This window comes from Hemitrygon akajei, chromosome 9, assembly GCF_048418815.1.
Source record: "Hemitrygon akajei chromosome 9, sHemAka1.3, whole genome shotgun sequence".
Lineage (NCBI taxonomy): Eukaryota > Metazoa > Chordata > Chondrichthyes > Myliobatiformes > Dasyatidae > Hemitrygon > Hemitrygon akajei.
In genome coordinates this window covers 143,693,264-143,719,532 of record NC_133132.1, presented here as the reverse complement: position 1 = coordinate 143,719,532, position 26,269 = coordinate 143,693,264, and the positions used below count along the sequence as shown (strand labels likewise).

General features: G+C 41.3%; 1 protein-coding gene across 4 annotated transcripts in view; it reads right to left on the bottom strand.

The window, feature by feature from the left end:
* The window catches only part of blk (BLK proto-oncogene, Src family tyrosine kinase), a 75,998-nt gene that overhangs the window by 11,963 nt on the left and 37,766 nt on the right, over window positions 1–26,269 (bottom strand). For 3 of the 4 annotated variants that reach the window (XM_073057179.1, XM_073057180.1, XM_073057181.1), the window contains exons 4-10: window positions 24,903–24,996; window positions 21,724–21,822; window positions 19,763–19,866; window positions 18,472–18,621; window positions 18,232–18,384; window positions 5,791–5,970; window positions 4,713–4,789 (exon numbers count right to left, since the gene is read on the bottom strand). In XM_073057179.1, coding sequence (XP_072913280.1) covers window positions 4,713–4,789; window positions 5,791–5,970; window positions 18,232–18,384; window positions 18,472–18,621; window positions 19,763–19,866; window positions 21,724–21,822; window positions 24,903–24,996 — 857 coding nt within the window. The remainder of the gene's footprint in view (window positions 1–4,712; window positions 4,790–5,790; window positions 5,971–18,231; window positions 18,385–18,471; window positions 18,622–19,762; window positions 19,867–21,723; window positions 21,823–24,902; window positions 24,997–26,269) is intronic. The other variant, XM_073057182.1, reaches the window with a different exon arrangement.

The following is a 26,269-nucleotide window of genomic DNA, read 5'->3' as shown; positions in this document are numbered from 1 at the left end:
GGGGAAAAAAGAGAGAAAGTATAAAAGGCCGGTGTTCATTAAAAAAAAAGATCCCAGGATAATATTCACTGAATTTATCAGGTTATAGAGGTCTGGATGAAAATGAGTACAGTTATGGCCAGCCAGAAAAACAAATAACTCAAAGATGGACAGAGGGCTCAGTGGAAAATTACCAAAAGCAAGAGAAAAGAAGTCAGCGATACAAGGGGTTTGCAGTTAGAGGCTCTCAATGAAGGCTGAATGGTATACCTGGGCCAAGTACTGCTAATTACGTCAGGCTGAGGTCACTCCTATATTGACACAAACTGGTTTTTTCCCTTGGTGAGGGGATTTCAAAACCACCAAAATCAAATGAACTGGACCTTTACTTCAGCACAGTTTGCGAAAATGAGGCGCTGTGGTATCTTTGCCTAGATTGTTATTTCTCCTTCTAATTAAGGCTTTTTTGTTGTTGTTGTTCGAGCCTCACTGTGGTCTTTTCTAACAGCATCCTGTAAGATTGGCTGTCTTTTAACTTCTTTCTGTAGATTTGGAGCAAACATTACATTTGCCAGTTAAATCCAAAACTCGCGGTAACTCATAACATTTTCCTGTCTCCCATGGTCCCACTCTCTTCTCCTATCAGATTCCTTCTTCAAAGTTTTAAGTAAAGTTACTATCAATGTACATATATGTCAACCTGGGATTCTTTTTCTTCTTCAGCCATTACCTCTCTGCTTCTCACTTTATCCCCCCCCCTTCCCCTTTTTCATAGTTTCACCTACTTCTTCACCTTGCCCCACCTTCTTCTCCCTTCCTTTCCTCACCAGATGAACAGTCTAGCCCCAAAAAGGTTGACTCTTTGTTCCTCTCCATTGATGCTCCCTGACCTGCTGATTCCGTCCAGCATTTTTTGTGTATTGCTTTGCAGTAACTCTTCTTGGATTGTAAAATCTTGGCCTGAGCTCTCCAGGTTTTGTTTTGCTGTCACAATAAACAATTTTGACAGCACAATGGAGCTACACTTTTTGAACTGTCATCTCTAAGAAGTCTGCCACTCAACACAAATAAAACAAACTATTCCAATCTATAACGGACAGATGTCTGCTATATTTCATTTCCTCAATTCGGGCCAATTTTTTTTTAAAAACCTGCTTATCACAGTGGAAAATAGAGGCAATGAAATCATTTCCTCTACTGATCTCAAAGTTGATAAGAGGTAAAAGTAAAGCAACAACAGGTTTCTCTGATAGGCCACCCATCTTCCTAAATTAGCATTTTCTCCTGCTAAGAGCATGTGTCTCTAATTTTAGCAACATTGAAGACTATACACAGGTTCACTCCCTTTTTGTATGTTTCAGAAAAGGATTGAAATTAATCAACTTTGTATTTTGCAGGCCAGGCAGTATCTATGGAAAAGTGCACACTCAACCTTTCAGGCCAAGAGCCTTCATCAGCACTCAGAAAAAAAAAGATGAGCAGTTACTCTGACTGCTCATCGTTTTTCCCAGTCCTGATGAAGGACCTCGGACCGAAACGTAGACTGTACTCTTTTCCATAGATGCAGCCTGGTCTGCTGAGTTCCTCCACCATTTTGTGTGTGTTGCTAGGATTTCCAGCATCTGCAGATTTTCTCTTGTCTGGGATTCAGCTTTGTAGTTTAGTAGATTCAGGGGAAAACAAACAGTAGAAATGTTTTTCTTTAAGATTTCAAACTAAATTATCTTGTTTGATTCTACCAATTGTAGAGGTCTGCCAAACTCTGAGCCTCTATCATCTGAGATTACTGACAGCTGTAAAAGATCATTGATACTAACAGACTCTCACCTCAACCCACCACCCCCAGAAACTTGACAACAGCTGTAACATGTTGCAAATGTGAGCTGTATTGAATGTGTTGAGTTAAAGGTATGGCTGACTTACAGCTGCAGCAAATGTTTACAAATGCAAATTAAGTGTTTTAGCACAGATTACACCAGTGATACAGGAGAGCAGCCATGAAAAAAATAGGCTAGGAGACTAACCTAAATTTTAAAATCTATCAAAACCATCTCTAAAACCTGTCAAAACATTTCCTTCTAGCTTTTTGTTATTTGTACTTTGTTGAAATGGCTATTTGCCACTTGGCCACATTGATTTTAACTCATTATCTTCTGAACACATGTTCCCCGTCGTGTTTAGTTGCATTTACTTCACATTTAGTGGGATGTTGGACCCAGTACCGCAACCTAACCATCTAATTGCTTTTCTTGCAATCACCCCATACTTTATGAGCACCTTCATTGGTAACAAACTATTCTGGTTAGTGTTTCCATTACATCAACACACAGGACTAGAGTACCAGCACACCAAACACATGCAGCATCTGGCCACATGAAAAGATTCTGGGCTTATTCTTTTAACTGGTCAGTATTTCACATTTCTGTATGGAGATCCATATCATTTTTGTCAAAAACTGAGTTTTTAACTAACTTCAACAAAGTTCAACAACTCCCACAACTGACAAGCCAGACTCGAGTCTGCCCAGGTGCTGCCTGACCCGCTGAGTGATTTCCCACCTATTTGGTACTTCTTGTGCTCTTGGATTTTAATTTATTTATTTTTAAGTATAATTTCAGTCACAGGGCACAGGTTTCCCTCATAAATAGTGAAAAACCAATTCTTCTATGCACAGGTTACCAGGAAAATGGATGAAGACAAGACAATGGATGTTATCTACATGGACCGTAGCAAGGCATTTGACAAGGTCCCACATGGGAGGTTGGTCAAGAAGGTTCAGTCGCTTGGTATTCGTGAAGAGGTAGCCAATTGGATTAGATGTTGGCTTTGTGGGAGAAGCCATAGAGTGGTAGTAGACAGTTGCCCCTCTGACTGGAGCCCTGTGACTAGTGGCGTGCCACGGGGATTGCTGCTATTGTTGTTTGTCGACTATATTAATGACCTAGATAACGTGATTAACTGGATCAACAAATTTGTGGATGACACCAAGACTGGAGGAGGAGTGGACAGCAAGGAAGATTATCATGGCTTGCTGAGAGATCTGCATCAGCCAAAAAAAATAGGCTGAAAAACGCAGATGGAATTTAAGGCAGACAGGTGCAAGGTTTTGTACTTCTGTAGAAGGGTAAATCTTACACAGTGAACGGTAGGGCACTGAGGAGTATGGTAGAACAAAGGAATCTGGGAATACAGGTACATAATTCATTGAAAGTGGCATCACAGATAGATAGGATCATAAAGAAAGCTTCTGGCACATTGGCCTTCATTAATCAATGTAATGAGTATAGAAGATGGGATGTTATGTTGAAATTGTATAAGACATTGATAAGGCCTAACTTGGAGTAGTGTGTGCAGGTTTGGTCACCTACCTCCAGGAAAAATGTAAATAAGATTGAAAGTGCATAGAAAACGTACATTGGGTAAATACAAGCAGGCTTTTTCCACCGAGGTTGGGTAGGACTACAACCAGAGGTCATGGCTTAAGATGAAAGGTGAAAAGTTTAAGGGAAACATGAGGAGAACTTCTTCAATCAGAGGGCCAATTGAGAGTGTGGAATGAGCTCTCAGCACAAGTGGTGCATGTAAACTCAATTTCAGCATTCAAGAGAATTTTTGGATAGGTATATGGATGGCAGTTTAAATGTTTTCGGCATTGGCTAGATGGGCCAAAGGGCCTGTTTCTGTGCTGTACTTCTCTATGACTCTCTGACACCTCAGCTTTGAGCCAACCTGTCCCACAATTAGGCCCCACTTCTGCCAAGGGTCGGAGTGCCGCTGCTCGTTAGAAAAGCAGGAGGAAATGAAAGGTAATTTGCAGATTCTGGAAATGCAAAACAAACAGAGGAAATCCTGGGAACTCTCAGCAGGTCAGGCAGCATCTGCAGAAAGAGACCTGAAACATTGACTCTGTTTCTATTTAGCCAAGATATGGCAATTCCAACCAACAGGGGTGGCCATCGTAGACTGTATCTTCCAGACAATAAAATTGCTTAATCTCTCCTCTACAGAATAAGCAACTTCATACTATTCTTGATGTATCTGGGTCACACCAAGTTCATGAAACGTTCACCTGAAAGGTGAAATTGTTCACCCTTGTCTGTTTTGCTTCCGTTTCACACTTAGTCATCATCATAACTCTGGCTGCTCTCGGTGGTGATCATTATGGGCAAAAGATTACTGGTTTGTAAAGAAGCACAGCTGCCATGCAAGAAATAAAAATAATAAGAATGGCCACAAGACCATGCTGTTTATTTGGAATTTCTGCCAAATTCATGGCAGATAACTGCACTGCACAGAAATCCAGAAGAAATGGCAGGAATCTGTATTTTTTGCCCCAGTGCAGGATCAGTGTAAACTCTGTTTCCTAGTTTGGGATTTGCATCAACAGTGCAATTAGAGTTGCCATTTAGGAGAACACCAATTAAGAATGAAATGGTATTTATTTCACTCAGATCCATTTCCGGTGACATTGATAATGAGAAGGGATGAAATTTTGTCAGAGCTCTGGGGAAGGACAAGGGCGTTCATTGCAGAGAGCTGAACAGTCTCATTCAGTCTGTATGATTTTAACCCAGTCATTCCTCCTAAAACTTAGTTTCCTTCAGAATCATTCCAGGCAACACACTGAAATGTCAGCAAAAACTTAAAGCATCCCAGTACAGTCCGAGGGAGTCAGTTCACAGTGAACTGAAGGAAACAGGAAAAGGAATTTAAATCAATCCCAGAAGACCAACCTGAGCCGACATGTCAATTAATTTTGTTAGCTCTAACTTCCCTCCTTCGTTGGTCTTTAGAAAATCCAGCAAACTACCTGAAAAAAGAAGAAATGAACAGTCAAATCACCTTAAACCCACAACCACTAATGAAAAATAAAAAGAACAGAGCAGAGTAGCACTGTGCAGACCATTTGGCCCACAATACTGTGCTGACCTATATAAACCTAACCCACAATCATTCTAACCCCTCCCTCCTACACAACTCATAATCCTCCATTTTACTTTCAGCCACATGCCTATATATGAACCTCCTAAAGGCCCGGTTGTATTGCTCTCAGCAATGTATTCTAGGCACCTACCACTTCTTGTGTAAAAGTACTCTTTCTGACATCTCCCCTGAACTCCTGTCCACTTGCCTTAAACGCATGTTTTCTAGTATTTGCCATTGCCACCATATGACAAGGTGCTGGTTATCCACTCTATTTATGTCTTTCATAATCTTGTACACCTCTATCAAGTCACCTCTCATCCTTCTTCACTCCAAAGAGAAAAGCCCTAGCTTGCTCAACCTTTCCACACAAGATATGTCCACGCAGCATCTCTAAAACTTCTACATCCTTCCCATAACGAGGCAACTAGAACTGAACAAAGTGTGGCCTCATCAGAGATTTATAGAACTGCAACTGTAACTCACTGCTCTAGAACTCAATCCCCCTGACTAATAAAGGTCATTACATAAACCTATAAACATTATATAAACCCCTCCCTCCTACACAACCCATAATCCTCCATGTCTTCTTAACCACTCTACAAACTTATGTGACAACTTGAGAGATTAATGGGCTTGGACTCCAAGATCCATTTGTTCCTCCATGGTGCTAAGAATCCTGCTATTAATCTTGTATTCTGTCTTCAATTTCAATCTCCCAAAGTGTATCTCTTCACACTTTTCTGGAGTGAACTCCATCTGGCTCTTCTCTGCCCAGCTTTGCAACCTATCTGTAACTCTTTGTAGCCTATGACTACCCTCTTCACTACAACACCACCAACGTTCATGTTATCTGCGAACTTACAATCCACACCTTAATTACTGTACCTTTTGCCATAAATTCAGTCACTATGTATATGGGCTCCTTTGTCACAACTGCATACAGCTGCACCAGCTTGTCATGTTGAAGTGTCTTCATAAGGTTGGCTTCTTCCAGAAAAGCCTGTGGAGACATGCTGCCCTCCTTCAACATTTTAATGGCAACTTTGGTATTGTTCTTATAGTAACCTGCATGGAGAATTAAATGAGACAGCACTGAAAATCAAATCCCGTATTGTAACACTATTTATTTCATCCCCAAAGGATTTTCAAATCATCTCTTTTAAACATTACACAAACAGAAACAGATCTTGTCAAAATAGTGCACAGCATTTGTGATGGAGTTAAAGCAGTACAGCGCCACCACCAGATGCCAGGTTTGAATGTGATCCCAACCGGATGGAATATTGGTGCCGTATGCTCCTGCAAGAGACTCAGGCAAAACAGGAGTGCAGTCCCAATATGCTCCAACTCATTGGGAGTCCAGAGATTGTTCAGAGATTATACAAAGGTTTAAAAAACCTTGGGGGCTGTTCAAAGTTCAAAATAAGTTTATTATCAACGTACACATAGGTCACTATGTGTATTCCTGAGATTCATTTTCTTCTGGGCATACTCGATAAATCCATAATTGAATGATAACCATAGTAGAGTCAACAATGAAAGACTGCACCAATTAGGTGTTCAACCAGTGTACAAAAGACAACAAACTGTGCAAATACAAAAAAAGGAAGAAATAATAGTAATAAATAAACAAGCAATAAATATTGAGAACACGAGATGAAGAGTCTTTGAAAGTGAGCCCATAGGTTGTGGGAACATTCCAGTAATGGGACAAGTGAAGTTAAGTGAAGTTATCCCCTTTGATTTGAGGGGAAATAATGCTTCCTGAACCTGGTGGTTTGAGTCATGAGGCTCTATTACCACCTTCCTGATGGCAGCAGCAAGAACAGAGCATGACCTGAACAGTGGGGGTCCTTGATGATGGATGCTGTCTTCCTGCAACAGCGCTCAATGGTGAGGAGAGCTTTACCCATGGTGGACTGGGCTGTTTCCACAACATTTTGTGGTGAAATGTGAAGTAAGAGATTGTAAGGTTTGTGAAAAGCAATAAGTTCATTGTATAGATTAGAATAGAGCACAGAGTGGTTCAACAGGAAAAATGGAGAGCTCTGTGAGAGGGAAGGATTAGATTGATCTCAGAGTACGCTTGTAAGGCTACATCATGGGCCAAGTGGCCTGTACTCAGCTGAAATGTTCAATGTCCTATGCTCTTGAGTCTAATCAATACTAAATCTGATCTGTGGCAACAGAGCATTTTCATGAGGCCGAAAGAGCTAACAAACTAATGACAAGTGAAACTTACAGAACTATTTAAAATTACACAGAATATACAGCACATTACAGGCTATTGGTATCTTCTAGTTTTACTTCCATTTCAGCTTTTCAACAGTTTTTTCTTCATTTCTTTGTCTCTCAAACAATTACAGGAACATCTTTCTCAAAGTATCAATGTATCTGAAACTTTTCATGACAGTACCAAGGTCCATAACTTAGCAGCAATTGAACATCAACAACTATGATGTCAGAAGTATGAAATAAAAGACCAAAAATATAGGGAAGATTCAGTATGCCAGGCAGCATCTATGGAAAGAGAAATAGACTGAATGTTTCAGTTCCATCACTTCGCACCAAAAGCATCGAGCCAGATTAAAGCATTGAGTCCTGAGAATGGGAAACAAGCCAATGTTCAGCTCTGTCTGACGGTAGTTTGACCCATCTCCCTCTCTTCTCTCTACTACCATTAGGTGGGAGGTGCAGGAGTCTTGGGTCTCAAACCCCAGGTTTGGGGGCAGTTATTGCCCTGCAGCTCTTGGGCTCCTAGACTGGTTTCCCTTGCCTCAGTGCTGAACTGACTTTGCAGCTCATGTTCTACATGTTATTTGCTTAGCTTTTCTTCCCTCCACCCTTCCTGCAAACCTATGGAGACAAACTGTTAAACAACATATTCTATAAACCTACTGATTCCCATGACAATTCCTCTTCCCATACCGTCTCCTGCAAACATGGTAATCCTTTTTCTCAGTTCCTTCATCCCTGCCACAAATATCGATTGGCATCTCCCAAGGGGTTTAGATGGGGTGGAGTTTGTTAGGTGCGTTCAGGAAGGTTTCCTGACTCAATATGTAGATAAGCCTACAAGAGGAGAGGCTGTACTTGATCTGGTATTGGGAAATGAACCTGGTCAGGTGTCAGATCTCTCAGTGGGAGAGCATTTTGGAGATAGTGATCACAATTCTACATCCTTTACCATAGCATTAGAGAGGGATCAGAACAGACAAGTTAGGAAAGCATTTAATTGATGTAAGGGGAATATGAAGCTATCAGGCTGGAACTTGGAAGCATAAATTGGGAACAGATGTTCTCAGGGAAATGTATGGCAGAAACGTGGCAAATGTTCAAGGGATATTTGCATGGCGTTCTGCATAGGTACATGCCAATGAGACAAGGAAAGAATGGTAGGGTACAGGAACCGTGGTGCACAAAGGCTGTTGAAAATCTAGTCAAGAAGAAAAGCTTACAAAAGGTTCAAAAAACTAGGTAATGATAGAGATCAAGAAGATTACAAGGATAGCAGGAAGGAGCTTAAGAATGAAACTACAAGAGCCAGAAGGGACCATGAGAAAGCCTTGGCGAGCAGGATGAAGGAAAACCCCAAGGCATTCTATAAGTATGTGAAGAGCAAGAGGATCAGACGTGACAGAATAAGACCAATCAAGTGTGACAGTGGAAAATTGTGTATGGAACCAGAGGAGATAGCAGAGATACTTAATGAAATCTTTGCTTCAGTTTTCACTACAGAAAAGGATCTTGGCAATTGTAGGGATGACTTACAGTGGATTGAAAAGCTTAAGCATGTAGATATTAAGAAAGAACCCACCTCACACTTATCTGGGTTGAACTCCATCTGCCACTGCTCAGCCCAGTTTTGCATCCTATCGATGTCCCGCTCTAACCTCTGACAACCCTCCACACTATCCACAACACTCCCAACCTTTGTGTCATCAGCAAATTTACTAACTCATCCTTCCACTTCCTCATCCAGGTCATTTATAAAAATCATGAAGAGAAGGGGTCCCTGAACAGATCCCTGAGGCACACCACTGGTCACCGACCTCCATGCAGAATATGACCCATTTACAACCACTCTGCCTTCTGTGAGCAAGCCAGTTCTGGATCCACAAAGCAAGGTCCCCTTGGATCCCATGTCTCCCTACTTTCTCAATAAGCCTTGCATGGGGTACCTTTTCAAATGCCTTACTGAAATCCATAGACACTACATCTACGGCTCTACCTTCATCAATGTGTTCAGTCACATCCTCAAAAAATTAAATCAGGCTTGATCTGCCTTTGACAAAGCCATGCTGACTATTCCTAATCATATTATACCTCTCCAAATGTTCATAAATCCTGCCTCTCGGGATCTTTTCCATCAACTTAGGCACTGAGGCAAGACTCACTGGTCTATAATTTCCCAGGTTATCTCTACTTCCTTTCTTGAATAAGGGAACAACGTCTGCAACCCTCCAATCCTCCAGAACTTCTCCTGTCCCCAGTGATGATGCAAACATCATTGCCAGAGGCTCAGCAATCTCCTCCCTCACCGCCCACACTAGCCTGGGTGCATCTCACCCAGTCCCGGAGACTTATCCAACTTGATGCTTTCCAAAACTCCAGCACATCCTTTCTTAATATCTACATGCTCAAGCTTTTCAATCCACTGTAAGTCATCCCTACAATCGCCAAGATCCTTTTTCCGTAGTGAATACTGAAGCCAAGCATCTCTCCTATCTCAAAGCATCTTTCTCAGCTCTTTATTTAGTTTGCTTGGTATTTGTACATCTGTACCCTAAAATAAACTGAAATATTGGAACTAAATCTGCTCGCCAGTTTTGACACCCAGAAGAACCCCAAGGATCGGTAAATAAACAGGGATCTAACAGAGGTAACACTGTTAATTGCTTAGGCTTGGTTTTCCCCACATAATTAAAAGGGTTAGATTCATAGGCATGATGAGAAAGTTAAAACGTTGATAAAAATTGTTTACAATCACCAAAGAGATTTAAAAAAAGATATTAATCTCTGGACTCAACCATTTCAAGTCTACATTTGCAAATCCAGCCGAGTAAACATTTCATTCTAACTGTCACTCACTGGTGATCACAACAAACTTTGTGCTGCATCCTGTCCATCAAAAGTTGCCAGGCAGCCGAGCACTTCCTTTGCTTTCCATCACGGAAATACTTGAATCAACTACCACATAGGCGAGGTAAATATCTGGCACTCGGGCCAAGCCACCACAAATGATACTCATTCATTTGTGACAGAGATGTGGTTTTTGAGATCTCAAATTTCCAGGTACATGTTTAAAAAAAAGACACACCACACTGTTGAGCACAGGAAATAATATCAGACACAAAATGAATAAGGGTGGTATTTGATTTTAAAAATGGTCAAAGCTATAACTACGTAAGTAGTTATATAGACCTCTTTCTCCTCTCAGTTGTTTACTAGCTGGTTATAATGTCCCCCTCAGCAGGACAACAGCAGCAGCCTAAGAGTACTTATGTCACAAGAAGTAAGGTAGGTATGAAGTGCATCTTGATCTTTCCTTACTGCAACCAAATCAGCTTGAAATTTCTTATTATGACCATCAGCTGTGTGTACGGTTTCCCCCGTTTGGTGTTATAGACTATCATTGCTCGGGCAGCAAGGTTTGGTATTCGGCTCTTCAGATCATCCACCTTAGCTCTGGCAGAGTCCAAAGCCAAGCCTTCAAAGGCCACTTACACTGGGTGAAACAAGGCTGGCAGTTTTGAAAGGAATTAGCAGAATTCAGTGTGCTCCCCAGTAGGTACTGGACTGAGGTGTACTTCTGTATATCCAGGACAAACAGTGTGACAGGTGCACGTGACACTTCATCTGGTATTTAACTCCCTCACTTGTTCCACACAATGATCAACAACAGAACCTGAACATACTTGGATTCTCAGATTGAAATAGCGATTGGAAGTATGATTCCCAACATGGAAATCAGGAAGACCAGGTGAGTGTAGAGGTGGGAGCCACAGGTAGTGAGTCCAGGCAACTTACCAATTCAGCCCCTCGGTCTTTGCTGACCTATTGCACCCTGGTTTTTTTAAATTTCTGATTTCCAGAATCTGTGTTATTTTGCATTTTGACCAGAAGAATTTTTCCAATGGTGAGGAGGGCATTTTCTGTGATGGACTGGGTTGTGCCCAACATCTTTTGTAGGCTTTTTCCATTTTGGGGCATTGGTGTTCCATATTAGGCTGTGATGCAATCAGTCGATATACTCTCCACTGTGTGCCTTTGTCAAAATTTTAGATGAGGACGAATCCGTGGAAACTTCTAAGAAAGTAGAGTTCATTTGACGTCTCCATTTTGCCCTTCAGTGTCTTTTATCACCACCCCTGTCATACAGGTTATTCTGATATCTGCCCCTTGTTTTTTGCCCTCTCTGCCATCTTGCAGCTTAAAACTTACATCTCATTTTCCAGATCTGATGAAAATTTCGCCAGCCGGAAAATGTATTGTTTCTTTTTCCACAGATTCTATCTAACCTACAAAGTATATTCAACATTTTCTTTTATTAACAGTAATTTCTTGATCTGAAAAAGACAATTCCAATCTTTCTACCCAGGTCTAGTGTATAAATAAGGAATGCAGACTTCTCTTTCAATATCCATTATATAAAGCTTTTATCAAATGTACCAATTGTAATTACTTATTAGATTTGATGATCCCTCTGGACAAATAATTTTAAATATTCATTATCCTTTTTGAAAATCTAGTTACAGTATATATAACTCATCATTAATCAAACTAATTGCAGAATGTGATTTTTTAGGTAAATTAATAATTTTAAAACTTACGGGCTAAAGGAAAAAAAATTTGAAACTTTAAAATAGAACATCCATGTAAGCATAGATTCATCAAAATTCGTGCTCTAGTTTATTTTTTCATAGTATGCTGCAAAAATAATAGCTTGTGGAAATACTGTACATGGCAACATCAGAGTGGCAAAATGTCCCAAGATACATCAACAGTATGTTATCCAATGAAATGTGATATTGAACCACAAAGAATACTGGAATGAGTAAAAGTGTTTGGATATTAAAAATGTCTAATATGAGACAGAGTAGCAAGGGGTGAGGTTTAGAAGGGAATCGCAAAACTCCTGATTGTTATCAGCTAATCTCAGCTACCAGTGATGGAGAAATGAAAACTGGGAAGGTGCAAGAGGGGCAGTGTTGGAAGAGTGTACAGATCCTTGGGGGTTATATTACTGAGGAGATTCCCAATTTCGAGAGGGGCAAGGATTTGAAGGAACTCACAAATAAAGATGAGGATCTTAATGTTGAGATAATACTAGGTTTGGTGCCAATGTAGTTCAATTAGCACGGGTTTTATGAGCAGCAGAGTTCTGGGTGGGAGGGCAGCCAAAAAAGCATTAAAATACTTGAACATAGAGGTAGACAGACATAGATGGACATTTCAGCAGCAAAGAGTTAGTGTTGCTCACAGACACTTAATTTTTCTAAAGAATTGAAATAATTTGGAATAAAAACTGTCATGTCAAAAACCATGATTTTAATTACCTAAATAATATTTTAAGCGTAGTGCAATTCATACTTTTAAGAGTTAGTAATCAAACATGGTTCTCGAAGTTAAGTGAGTGGACGAAGATCTGTCAGTTGGAGTATAATGTGGAGAGGATGCTTCCTCTTGTGAAAGAGTGCAGAACCAGGGGAAACTGTTCCAAAGTCTGAGTTATCAATTAAGATAACATTTTTCTTGCAAAATCAGCGGGTTATTTTTCTTTCAGTGGGAGACTTTGGAACTTTGACTTCAAATGGTGGTAGAAACAGTTTTTGAACTATTTGTCAGACACAGATTCTTGATATTCAAGGGGGTGAAAACTTATGTGGGTAGTCAGAATCACTACAATCTTATTAAATGGAAGAACAATGTGAGTGGCTAACTGGTGTAACCCTGCTTCCAATTCATATGCTTCTATGTCTAGATAATTGCATTTAGATCACAATGAGTTTTCCAACTGCTGCTACATCCTATAAACTGCATACTTTAACCTAGACACAAGAGGTACTGCAGATGCTGGAAATCTAGAGACACAATGTTCTGGAGGAGCTCAGCAGATCAGGCAGCATCTATGGATGGGAATAAACAGTTGATGTTTCGGGCCAAGGCCTTCCATCAGGACTGGAAAGGATGGGGAGAATTCAGAGTAAGAGGGCATACAAGGTGTTAGGTGATAGGTTGAACTGGGAGATGGGAGGGGTGAAGTAATGAGCTGGAAATTTGAATGGTGAAAGAGATAAAGGGCTGGAGAAGAGAGGATCTGATAGGTGATGACAGAAGACCATGAAAGGGAAGGGGAGGAGATGGGCAGGTAAGAAGAGAAGCTGTGAGAGGGGAACAAGGATGGGGAGTGGTGAAAGAGAGGTGTGTGGGGGGGGGGGGGGGGGAGACAATTACCTGAAGTTCAAAAAATCATGTAGGATACATGGTGTTACTTCTCCAACCAGAGTGAGGCCTCATCATGGCAGTAAAGCAGGCCATGGGCTGACATAGTGGAATGGAAATGGGAAGTAAAATTGAAATTGGTGGCCACTGGGAAATCCCGCTTTTTTGTGGTGGGCAGAGTGAAGGTGCTCGACGAAGCTATCTCCCAATCCACATCGAGTCTCACTTACATTGAGGAGGTTTCATTGAGAGCACCGAATACAGTACGCAACTCCAACAGACTCATAAGTGAAGTGTCACTCACCTGGAAGGACTGTTTAGGATCCTGAATGGTAGTGAGGGAGGAGGTGTAGGGGCAGGTGTGGCACTTGGTCCACTTGCAAGGATAAATGCCAGGAGGGAGATCAGTGGGGAGGGACGAGTGGGCAAGGGAGTTGTGCAGGGAGCAACCACTGTGGAAATTGGAATGTGGGGGGAGGGAAAGATGTGCTTGGTGGTGGGATCCCATTGGAGATGACGGAAGTTATGGAGAATTATGTGCCAATGCAGAGGCTGTGGGTGATAGGTGAGGACAAGATGAACCCTATTCCTGATGTGACGGCAGGAGGATGGGGTGAAGGCAGATGAGCACAAAGTGGAAGAGATGCGGGTGAGGCCAGTGTTGGTGGTGGAGGAAGCAAAGCCTTTTTCTTTAAAGTAGAACATCTCAGTTGTTCTGGAATGAAAAGCCTCATCCAGAGAACAGATGTAGCGGAGACGGAGGGACTGAGGAAAAGGAATAGCATTTTTGCAAATGACTGGGTGGGAGGAAGTATATTCAAGACAACTGTGACAGTCAGTGGATTTATAAAAGATATCAGTAGATAGACTGTCTCCAAAGTTAGAGACAGAGAGATTGAGAGGGAACTTTATCAGTTTGCAGATCACACATATGGCTGTCTGTTACCAATATATTACATATTACACGTGACTGAAAGTCATTAGTCAACAGCATCAAAGATTGTGAGATTGTTTGTGAAATATCTGCAACTCTCAGCCATTGTCAAAGACCATCTGATTTCTCCCTGGTCTAGTATGTTTAGTAACAACTGCTGTGTTAAAACTCTGCCTCTACAATTTCTCCCGTTGACTATGGAATGAATTTCAAAGTAAGAAATTCTGTAGTCCTTAGCGCTATTGACTTTGAATGAGTTTATAGACAATTTTATTTTAAACACTCCTTGCAGTTATAAGCCCACTGTTACCTCATTCCTTTTTCCCTTGCTGGTCAGTTTCCAATATCATGTTCCTTTTAGAAAGCTTCTTGGAGCAGGGAAATCACAAGAGAGCATATGGGGACAAGGGGTCCACAGCCCCAGTGAGTACTCCCAGGAGCTGCAACTTCCCAGCCATAAATGCACTTTAATGAGATCATCCCCATTACATGCTGAAGCATAAGTTGATCTATCATTAATCAGAAAGTTTAATCAAAACTATTATCTGCTGACTACAATTATCACTACTACCCTTGTCAATTATTCCACAAGTTGACCAGAAACAGAATCAGATTCGGGTTTATACTCAGATACATGTCGTGAAATTTCTTGTTTAGTGGCTGCAGTACAGCACCGTACATTTAAAAAAAAAATACTGCAAGTTACAGTTAGATAGATATAAATTTTAAAAATTAATAAACAAGAAAACAAAATAGTGAGGCAGCATTCATGGACCTTTCAAAATATGATGGCGGAGGGGTAGAAGTTGTTCCAGATTAATGATATATCAATTTATCTATTTGCTGTTCCTAAAACTTTGAGTGTGGGCCTACAAGCTCCTGTACCTCCTTCCTGATGGGTAGCAATGAGAAGACCCAAATGGTGAGGGTCCTTAATGATGGCTGTCACCTTCTGGAGACACCGCCTCTTGAAGGTGTCCTTAATGGTTGGGATGCTGGTACTCATGGTGGAGTTGTCCAAGTCTACAATCCTCTGCAGCTTTTCTTATATCTTTTTATATATAAAATAGATAGATAGATAGATAAAAATGAAAATGTATTTAGGTGACTGTTTCTGTCCTGGTCAGAGGAACAGCAAGGTTCCATTCCTGGGGATTTGGTATGCTGAGCCATTCTTCAGATCGAATGGGTTGCAAAATATTGGAGACTAATACACTCCTCGTGTGATCTGCACTGCTGATTTTGCATGAAAAATGTTATCTTAATTGATAACTCAGACTTTGGAACAGTTTCCCCTGGTTCTGCACTCTTTCACAAGAGGAAGCATCCTCTCCACATTATACCCCAACTGACAGATCTTTATCCACTCACTTAACTTCGAGAACCATGTTTGATTACTAACTCTTAAAAGTATGAATTGCACTATGCTTTAAATATTATTTAGGTAATTAAAATCATGGTTTTTGACATGACAGTTTTTATTCCAAATTATTTCAATTCGTTAGAAAAGTTAAGTGTCTGTGAGCAACACTAACTCTGAAGCTGCTTTGCTGCTGAAATGGTTTTATCCAGACAGCTTTGGTGATACCTCTCCAGTGATCTGGGATTCTGCTGGGGCTAGCTGAAGCCTCAGAAGCAGATAATGGGCTTTCTACTTGTTTGAACATGGAACATAGACCAGTACAGCACTGGGACAGGCCATTCGGCCCACAATGTTGTGGCGAACCAGATAAAAAGCAAAAACACCCAAACACAAACCCACTACCTACACAATGTCCATATGCCTTCATCTTCCTCACATCCATGTGTCTATCCAAACATCTCTTAAAAGCCTCTAAAGTATTTACCTCTACCACCATACTAGGCAACACATTCCAGCCATCCACCACTCTCTGAATAAAAACCATACCATTCACTTCCCCCTTGAACCTACACCCCTCACCTTCAATGCATGCCATTTGGTATTAGGCATTTCATCCCTGGGAAACAGATACTCCCTGTCTACTCTTATAAACCTCTGTCAGATCTCCCCTCAGCCTCAGCAGCTCCAACCCAAGTTTACCCAGCCTCTCATGATAGCACAGGCCCTCTAAGCCAGGCAGCCTCTCCAAAGGGCGTAGGAAAAGCATCATGTTCAAGTGCTAAGTCTTAAGGCACAAACTAACGGAGATGGGAGTAGACTCTCACATGGTGGATTGGATAGTGGACTACTTGACAGATAGACCTCAGTATGTGCGGTTGGGAGACTGTAGGTCTGACACGGTGGTCAGCAGCACAGGGGCGCCGCAGGGAACCGTACTCTCTCCGGTCCTGTTCACCCTGTACACATCAGACTTCCAATATAACTCAGAGTCCTGCCATGTGCAGAAGTTCGCTGATGACACGGCCACAGTGGGGTGTGTCAGGAATGGACAGGAGGAGGAGTATAGGAAACTGATACAGGACTTTGTGATATGGTGCAACTCAAACTACCTGCGTCTCAATATCACCAAGACCAAGGAGATGGTGGTGGACTTTAGGAGATCTAGGCCTCATATGGAGCCAGTGATCATTAATGGAGAATGTGTGGAGCAGGTTAAGACCTACAAGTATCTGGGAGTACAGTTAGACGAGAAGCTAGACTGGACTGCCAACACAGATGCCTTGTGCAGGAAGGCACAGAGTCGAATGTACTTCCTAAGAAGGTTGGCGTCATTCAATGTCTGTAGTGAGATGCTGAAGATGTTCTATAGGTCAGTTGTGGAGAGCGCCCTCTTCTTTGTGGTGGCGTGTTGGGGAGGAAGCATTAAGAAGAGGGACGCCTCATGTCTTAATAAGCTGGTAAGGAAGGCGGGCTCTGTCGTGGGCAAAGTACTGGAGAGTTTAACATCGGTAGCTGAGCGAAGGGCGCTGAGTAGGCTACGGTCAATTATGGATAACTCTGAACATCCTCTACATAGCACCATCCAGAGACAGAGAAGCAGTTTCAGCGACAGGTTACTATCGATGCAATGCTCCTCAGACAGGATGAAGAGGTCAATACTCCCCAATGCCATTAGGCTTTACAATTCTACCGCCAGGACTTAAGAACTTTTTAAAGCTATTATTAATGCTTTTTGAGATAGTGATTTAGATGCATATCATATTTTTTTTACTGAGTTAAGTATTGTATGTAATTAGTTTTGCTACAACAAGTGTATGGGACATTGGAAAAAAGTTGAATTTCCCCATGGGGATGAATAAAGTATCTATCTATCTATCTATCTATCTATCTAATTCCCTCAGAGGGCTGAAGGCTCTGGTGGTTTTCTGCAGTTGATGTGATTATTGTTATGGCATGCAAGGTGTGATCCTAAACACCGTTTCCACAATACATCCAGTCTCAATGCAGATTAGTGTCCAGCACAACAATCTAGCACCATCCAGGCTCTCTTCTCAAGAAGGCCCAACACCACCAGGTTCAGGCACAGTTATTACCCCTCAACCATCAGGTTCACTCACCTGATTCCACAACCTGACTCCACACCTGATTCCACACCTGATTCCACAACCAATGGACTCACTTTCAAGGACTCTACAACTCATGTTCTCAATATGTATTGCTTTTTTTTTGCATTTGCTTAATTTGTCGTCTTTTGCACATTGGTTGTTTCTCCATTTTTGTTGTGCAGTTTTTCACTGACTCTATCATGTTTCTTCACAGTTAATGCAAATGTCTGCAAGAATTGAATCTCAGGGTTGTATACGGCGACATATATTTACCTTGATAATAAACTTACTTTGAATTTTGTCCCAATGCTTGTATCAATCTTTACCATCACATTGCTGCAGGCCTCTGATAGCTTTTGGCAGAATAGAACGTGAGGGGCTCCTACCCACTGAATCTGAAAACAGCACTCTTCAACACTAGAAACCAGTGAGGAGTTGAAGTTTTGTCACCAACAAATCTTGCTGATTTCAGTACTCACCCATCCAAACTTCCCCAAACTGCCCAGCTCCAAGTTTAGCTCCAAGCTTGAGGGCGTCTCTTGGGATTTCCCATTCATCCGGCCACCAGGGCTTTCGAGGAACCTGCATGGGGCATGGCTTAGTCAGACGCTGGCACAGTCCATCTGAACTTTCTGAAGACATAATGTAAAATTACAAACATATAAGGCAATCAAATATGACTAGAATGGAGTTCTTTTACTAATGTTGCTCATACTTACTTGAATAATGATGAACCAATTTCTGTAAACTGGGGAATGTGGCTCTCGGAGTGATATAATGACCCCCATCATCAAGTAGTCTTATCTTGTAGTGCTTCACTACAGAACCATACTTAGAGTCATTGTCCTTCACAGACAGCGAAAAGCCACCTCAACAAAAGAGCAAAAGAAACTGTTAAAGGTCACAGTTAGGCAGCAAAGCTTTAGAAACTGAAGGAGCTGGAGCTTTCCCATACTGTATACAGTAATCCACTTTCTGTCAGCTGAGGGCACCCAGATATCATTGGTGGGAGAGACCCTGCCTGAGCTGCCGAAGTGTTGGGGATGGACAGTAGATTTTTTTGGAAACATAGAAAGCCTACAGCACAATACAGGCCCTTCGGCCCACAAAGCTGTGCCGAACAATTCTTTTGATGGACTCTAGATCATGGTCTCCTTGGGGGCTTTGCTGTTGCTTGCATGGTGGTGTGGTGGGGGCTTGGCACTTGTACTGGGGCAAGTGGGTGGAGGGTTGATACCTTAGCTGCTGCTTGTGTGTGGGAGGGGGAGCAGGTGGGTCTTTGGGATTCTAACATTTCTCTCGTTCACTCCTTGAGTTTTTTTTCTGTTTTGTGGATGTCTGCAAAGATCAAGAATTTCAGGTTGTATACTATATACGTTCTCTGCTATTAAATTGAAGCATTTGAAACTACTTTTCAACTATATTAACACTGAAATTTTGCACTTAGTCAAACCACCACAAGCGACCTGAATTACAAACTCAAGTCACTGGAATGTTTCAAACCAACAAGCTACACATTTTAGTTCTACAACTTTTAAATAAGGTTGACTGTGCACAACCATGGTTAACGGACACTCACAAAAACTTTTGTGACTATTTGTTTCCATCCATAAGAAAGATGCAGTAAATAGCTTAGGTTCCCGTAATCTCTTTAACGATTCTAATTCAAGAGGTTTGAAAAGATTCCTTTCTAATAATTTCAAAGAAAATCACCAAGTAGTTTAATTTTATAATAGGAGAAAAAAAATCTGTAATTCTGCAAAAATAGAATGACAGAAAGGTAAAAGATCCCAAACAAAACAATTGCATATCTTTCATTCTCAAGGAGCTAAAGCTTTTTCATTTTATACTTCAGCATCTAATCAGCATGATCTAGTATGGCAGAATTCATAAGCTCCCTTTTTCAGCTGCATCCTCTAAAAAGAGATTCACCCTGTGGCACTCTTTCTGAAGTAAATCTCACATCAAAGGGTCACCTGTTAATCTCCGAAGACAGATTCGTACACTAACCTTTACTAGTTTCACTCTCCCGGATTAGGAACGTTCCCAATTTATTGCCTGAAGCCAACAACTGCCTCTCAGCATCCTTCCGGCTTATTCCTTTGAAGAACCAACTGCAAGTTTGTAAATAATAAAAAATATTAGTAGCTGTTTAATTTGCCTCATCTGGGCCAGTACCTACATTCTGCAATGGAAAACGTTCAGCTTGATCACCAGTATTCATATAGGTAACTGCTTGCATTAACACTCTCTGCAGACAACAGGAATTTTCACAAAGGTTATGTACAGCCTGGGCTTGGCGTTTGCCAGAAGGCATATGAAAAGGTGCCACATCAAAGATCACTACAGGAAACAAAACCCCATGGTGTAGGAGGTAAAACGTTGGTATGGATAGGTGTTTGCCTGGCTAGCAGGAGAAGAGAGTAGGCGCAAACCAAGCTTTTTTAGTCGCCAAGATATAATGAGAGGTGCGCCAAAACAATCAGTGTTAGTGCCTCAGCTTTTTACAACTTGTATAAAAAACTTTGATGAAAGGCGTTAAGGGGTACAAAAGCAGGTAGGAAAGCAAATTGCAAAGAAGTCATAAAGTGGTTATAAAGGGATCTAGACAGTGGGAGAAGTTCGAGTGAAAGGAGAATGATTTGGGAAATGTGGAAGAGTCCATTTTGGTGTAAAAGTTAAAAAAGACCATATTACACAAGTGATGAGAGACTGCAGAGATCTGATGTGCAGAGAGCTCCATGTGACCCTGAATACATTTTACAAAAGGCTCGTTTGTGTACGTGTGCAGCAAGAAGTTAGAAAAGGGCGAGAGGAGATCTTATAGAAACATATAAAATTATGAAAGGGATAAATAAGATAGAGGCAGGAAAGTTGTTTCCACTGGTATGTGAGACTAGAGCTAGAGGGCATAGCCTCAAAGCTTGGGCAAGTAAATTTAGGATGGAGTTGAAGAGGAGCTGCTTTTCCCAAAGAGTGGTGAATCTGTGAAATTCTCTGCCCAATGAGGCAGTGGAGGCTACCTCAGTAAACATATTTAAGACAAGGTTGGTTAGATTTTTGCATAGTAGGGGAATTAAGGGTTATGGGGGAAAGCAGGTAGGTGGAGATGAGTCCATGGTCAGATTAGCCATGATTTTATTGAAGGGCTGAGCAGGCTCGATGGGTTAGATGGCCTACACCTGCTCCTATTTCTTATGTTCTTATGTTAAAGATTGATGCTACTGATTGCTGGGGGAATACGAAAGGACCACTTCTTGTCAGTGACTATGACTGAGGTATAACCTCAGTTGAAAAGATTATGGAGGCATTAATAGTCATCTTTCAAGAATCACTATGATTCTGGAATGATTCTGGAGAACTGGAAAATTGCAACCATCATTTCAGAGGGAGGCAAAAGATAGAAAATTATAGGCAGTTAGCCTGACTTTCAATATTGAGAAGCTGTTAGAGTCCATTATTAAGGATGAGGTTTTGCGATACTTGGAGGCGCGTGAAAAAATAGGCCAAAGTCAGCATGGTTTCCTTAAGGGGATATCATGCCTAATATGTCTGTTGGAATTCTCTGAGGAAGTGGACAATGGAGAGTCCATGGATGTTGTTTACTTGGATTTTCAGAAAGCCTTTGACAAGATGCTGCACATGAGGCTACTAAACAAGAATTTATGGCATGACAGTAAAGATACTAGCATAGTCAGAAGATTGGCTGACTGACAGGAGACAAAGAGTGGGAATAAAGGGTGTCTTTTCTGTTTGGCTGCCGGTAACGAGTGGTGTTCTGCAGGGGTTGGTGTTGGGACTATTTTTTACAAATTATATGTCAGTCATCTGGATGATAGAATTGATGGTTTTATGGCCAAGCTTATGGACAATACAAAGATAGTTGGAGGGTCAGGTAGTTTTGTGAAAGCACGGAATAAGCATGAAGAACTAAAAGTCTGGAATATGAATATTAATAAAATTTGAATTACTTTTCAACTTCTATTGTGTCCACTCTTGCCATGAAGTTACCAGGAACATAACCTTCTTTGCCAGAAACCAAGGACTTTGCCTTCCACCATTCTCCTTTTCTAGAAATTAAATGTTATAGAACTGGTCAGTTATCAGGCAACTGTAAAAATACTGACAGTTATTACTAGATTATCTATCAACATACAATCATTGTGTGCTGCTCTTCTACTTGCTACAGATGAACTTTCTGTAGATGGCTGTGGTTGTGCGAAAATAACCCAGCGGCATCATTTTCAAACACTTTAAGTGTTTGACACAGGCTATATTTGGAGCATTAAATCAACTCTGTTGTACAAAATTCTCCTTATAAGGCAATTTTCCCTTCCACTGGACTGATTTTTGAGCTGCTCTGTAAACTGTTGTTTTGTTAAATTCCTCACACAAGGCAAATTCATGCTCATATAAATTTCAAGTTAGGTGTGAAATTTCATGTCTTTCTTCCTCCATTTATTATTTCAAGTCTAGTCACAGTTTACAATTTTGTATCTATGATCTCAGAAGTTAGGTTTTCTTTGTACTTATTCTACATAAGGAAATAATGTATTAAAGTACAGTAAAATGAGACATTATTGGTTTACATTTTCACATCAGCCATTACTATCTGGTTTGGTACAGCATCCTTTCCCAATATATGAAAACTACAGCAATCTGTCAAGTCAGCAGAAAAGGACATTAGTGTAGTTTAACCACCACTGCAGGACTTGTATGTGTCCAGGACAAAGAAACAGGCAGGAAAAATCACTGCAGATACCAGTGGTGATGATGATGGTGGTGACGATGACTGGTTCGTTGCTTGTGAAGATCAGGAGGAAAGAAGAGTCTTCAGGAGCAACGACACAATTGTTGGTGACTATAGAGGTCCCCCTTCTCCAATGCTGTAAGATATTTGTGTCTTCCTGACTGCGCTGCCTAGGTTTATAGTGAGGATCAGTGTGCCAGAACCGATTCCACTCTTTAAGCCGGAGGATGTTCCACAACGGCATAGCGAGCTGTGATGACTGCAAGGCTGTAGGTTGCATATTGGAGTTTTTTTTTCCTAGACAGACTGCCTGACAAGGCTAACGAGTCCCATCTAACCAGATTTGGAATCAGAGTTGTCCTTCTCCTAGGCTGACTGCCAACCAAGGCTGATGAGCCCAACTTACCCACCCAGTTATACTGCTGGACACTCGGTCGCACCATGGCATAGCAAACTCAGTAAGAACAGGCACGCCATGTTAAGGCGTTGCTATGGGCACAGTAGTGTAGGAGAGGCCATATGCAAGTGACCTCCTGAAAGAAAAACCAAACAGTGGTCCTGTGGCGATCACTACACCCGGAAAGGAGAGGCTATGGGAGAAGCTTCACCTTCCTTAAGTGAGCAGGGCATCTAGCCCAGGATACTACATTAAGTTTTCCAAAAGCTCTCTTCTGGGAAGTGGTATAGAGGTTTAAAAACAAAACAAAAAACTTAATGCCATCTTAAGAATTTCTACCCCTGCCAGTTAATCTGATCAACCATTCTAGTTAGCAAACCCCGCCCCCATTCCTGTCTACACTGCACTGTAACACTGTAAACACTTTAAGCCACTCTTTATAATGCTGCTTACATTGTAAATGCATGCTGGTATTTCCATATTTGGTTCCTTAGGGTTGTTATAGCCAGGGGTAGTGATGCGGAGAGGCTCCCACTGCCTATTAAATGCTCCCAATGCCCTGAGCCCTAAATCACCTCTGACAACCAAGACGAGCTCCTGGCCTTTCTGTGTGGCTTAGCTACTAAGCCCAGTGGAACCATTTCTACTGACAGGTCAAGGGTGGGTTACTGGCGACTTCAAACTAGTCGCTTCAGGCCACTGGGGCTTACCAGCTGTGGCTGGCAGCTCATCTAGGAGCAGGAAAACTCTGATTTCAAACCTCCTCTGCCTTGTGGCTACACCCACTCATGGGGAAGGCTTAAGGAGTAAAACCCGAGGGGAAAAGCTGGAGCCCCTAAGATACTCCTACGCTGACTGGCAACTCCTGCAACGCTGCTGGTACCAAATTGTATGGGTCTCTGTCGTTCCTTTGGGTTCATCAGATGTGTGGAGAGGGGGAGCTGGCTACATGGGCAACAGCTTGCTCTCCGTACCGTACTGCCCAGGTTTGCGTATCTAGACAGCTGGGATGCAATAACCATGACCGACGGAGGCCTCAGACCCAGGTGTGTCCTTATTTAAGCATATTTTATTCCATCTGTACTTCAGCCTCTAACGTCATTTTTATATAATTTTTTTATTCTTTATAGTTGTTGGCCATTGGTGATTTTGTTGCTTGTTGCACCCGAACCAACACACCGCAGCAAATACTTGGCATACGTAGCAATTCTGTGTATTTCCTCCATGTATCGAGAATACAAGAAGGAAATGGCGAATCAAGTTGATCATTGATCCTTTAACAGAAATAAAACTAACTACAAGCACTCAACTTTGAAAAGTTTTACTGACTACAACTTGATGTAGCAAGGGATTAAGCTACTAGTCCAGTGGTTCAGACCACCGGTCTAGACCAGAGACATGAGAGCAATCCTATTACAGGATTTACATTCAAGCACAGGTAATTAAATAGAAGCGGAATTAAAGTAATGATCAGCATGACACTGCTGGACCTTCCAGTTCACTAATGACCTGGTCTTCCTTTTATGAGGTTTCAGACTCACCAATATGATTGACTTGAATCTATCTTCTAAGTGGATGGATAATAAGTGATTGCATCCCTAGCAATGTCCACATTTCAAAGATAAATAAATAAAAATGGAATACCATCTGTTGACATAGTGAATTAAAGCAGCATCAAACATGTGTATAGGAGGCACGGGTTCCAACCTGGGGTCCACAGACCCCTTGCCTAAAGGCATTGGTCCATGGCATATGGAACCCCTGACGTAAGGTGACCACTATGAAATCAGCAATTCTATACTGGCACAGACTGCCCACATCAGGCTTCATTCACAATGTTGTAACTGAGTTTGAGGGCATTATCACAGGCTTGAATTTTCTGTAACTAAGTCTACTTAGCTAATGTCAATAAAAGTGAATAAGAAATATAACTTTAATACTGAGTGCATATCTGGAAGCAGATGCTTCAAGTTAATGTAAAAGAGCAATTGGTATTTACTTACTCTGATATCACAATAAGGCGTTCACCTTTCTTAAAGCCCAGATCACGTTCGCTTGTTGGTTCATAGTCATATATTGCAACAAATGTCTTTGCTGCTGGAAGAAAAGGCATTACATAATGAGTTAAAGTAAGTATTTGGAAAATTAACCCAGCTTGTGGTTAGCAGCTCTAGTTTCTAGTTTACTACAAAGGCAGCCTCATCTTAGTTGTTTGCCTGCATATGGAGATAGCTCCACAGTCAGCCCGAGAGAGATAATCGGTTATTGTCACCCATGCTTGGTATCCAAACCGCTGAGGCAGGTTTTTGGAAAGTAATTTATATAAACTATCCTTCATTCACTGCAAGTTTTCTAGAAAATTGACCATGTTTCAATGAGGAAAACTTTAATTTCAGTTTCCTTTGCTTACTAAAACAGAACTTTTAATTGTGTGAATTGATTTTATTTGGTAAACATTAATGTGACTCATTCATCCTCATGAAACAGCCAGTTCATTGGTTGAAACAAGTGTTGACAATAAATTCTCTGTTAGACTAGATTGTCCTGGGTTTAGGCCTCTGCAGTGCCAGCCCGCTTGTCTGCACTCAGTCTTGGATGTGGAAAATTGTGCATGAGGTGTCCTGTAAGGCAGAATAGGCCACTAAAAGAAACTAGGCCTCAGACTCCAGATTCCAAGCCTCCACCAGAATGACTTGAAGGCCTTTGACAGCTCAGAGCTATTAAAGGCTGCTGGAACTCTTTTTACCAATCACAGATGATCAGAGAGAAATGAAAAAAAACAGTTCAAATAGATTTAAATCTATGTTTAGAACAGAACTTTTTTAAAAAAATACAATACTTCATTGTGACCAAATACTAAAATAATGTTAAAACAAAGATGTGGTCACCTCATTATAGAAAGAATGTGGAGACTTTAGAAAGGTACAGAGGAGACTTAGCAGGATTGGAAAGCATGTCTTATGAGGATAAATTGGGCTTTTCTCTTTGAAACGAAGGAGGTTCAGCGGGACCTGATAGAGCTGTACAAGACCTGATAGGCATAGATTGAGTGGACAGCCAGAGACTTTTCCCAGGGCAGGAATTAGGCTTAAAATTGCTAGCATTTGTCATGAAATTTATTGTTTTGCAACATCTGTAAATTGTAATACCTGATCATAAAAATCATAAATTACAATAAATATATATATAAATATTAAATTATATAATCCATGCAAAAAGAGAGGGAAAAAATAGTGAGGCAGTGTTCATGGATTCATTGTCCATTCAGAAATCTGATGGCGGAGGGGAAGACGCCATTCTTAAAACATTAAGTGTGCTTCTTCAGGCTCCAGTACCACCTCCTTGATGGTAGCAATGAGAAAAGGCCATG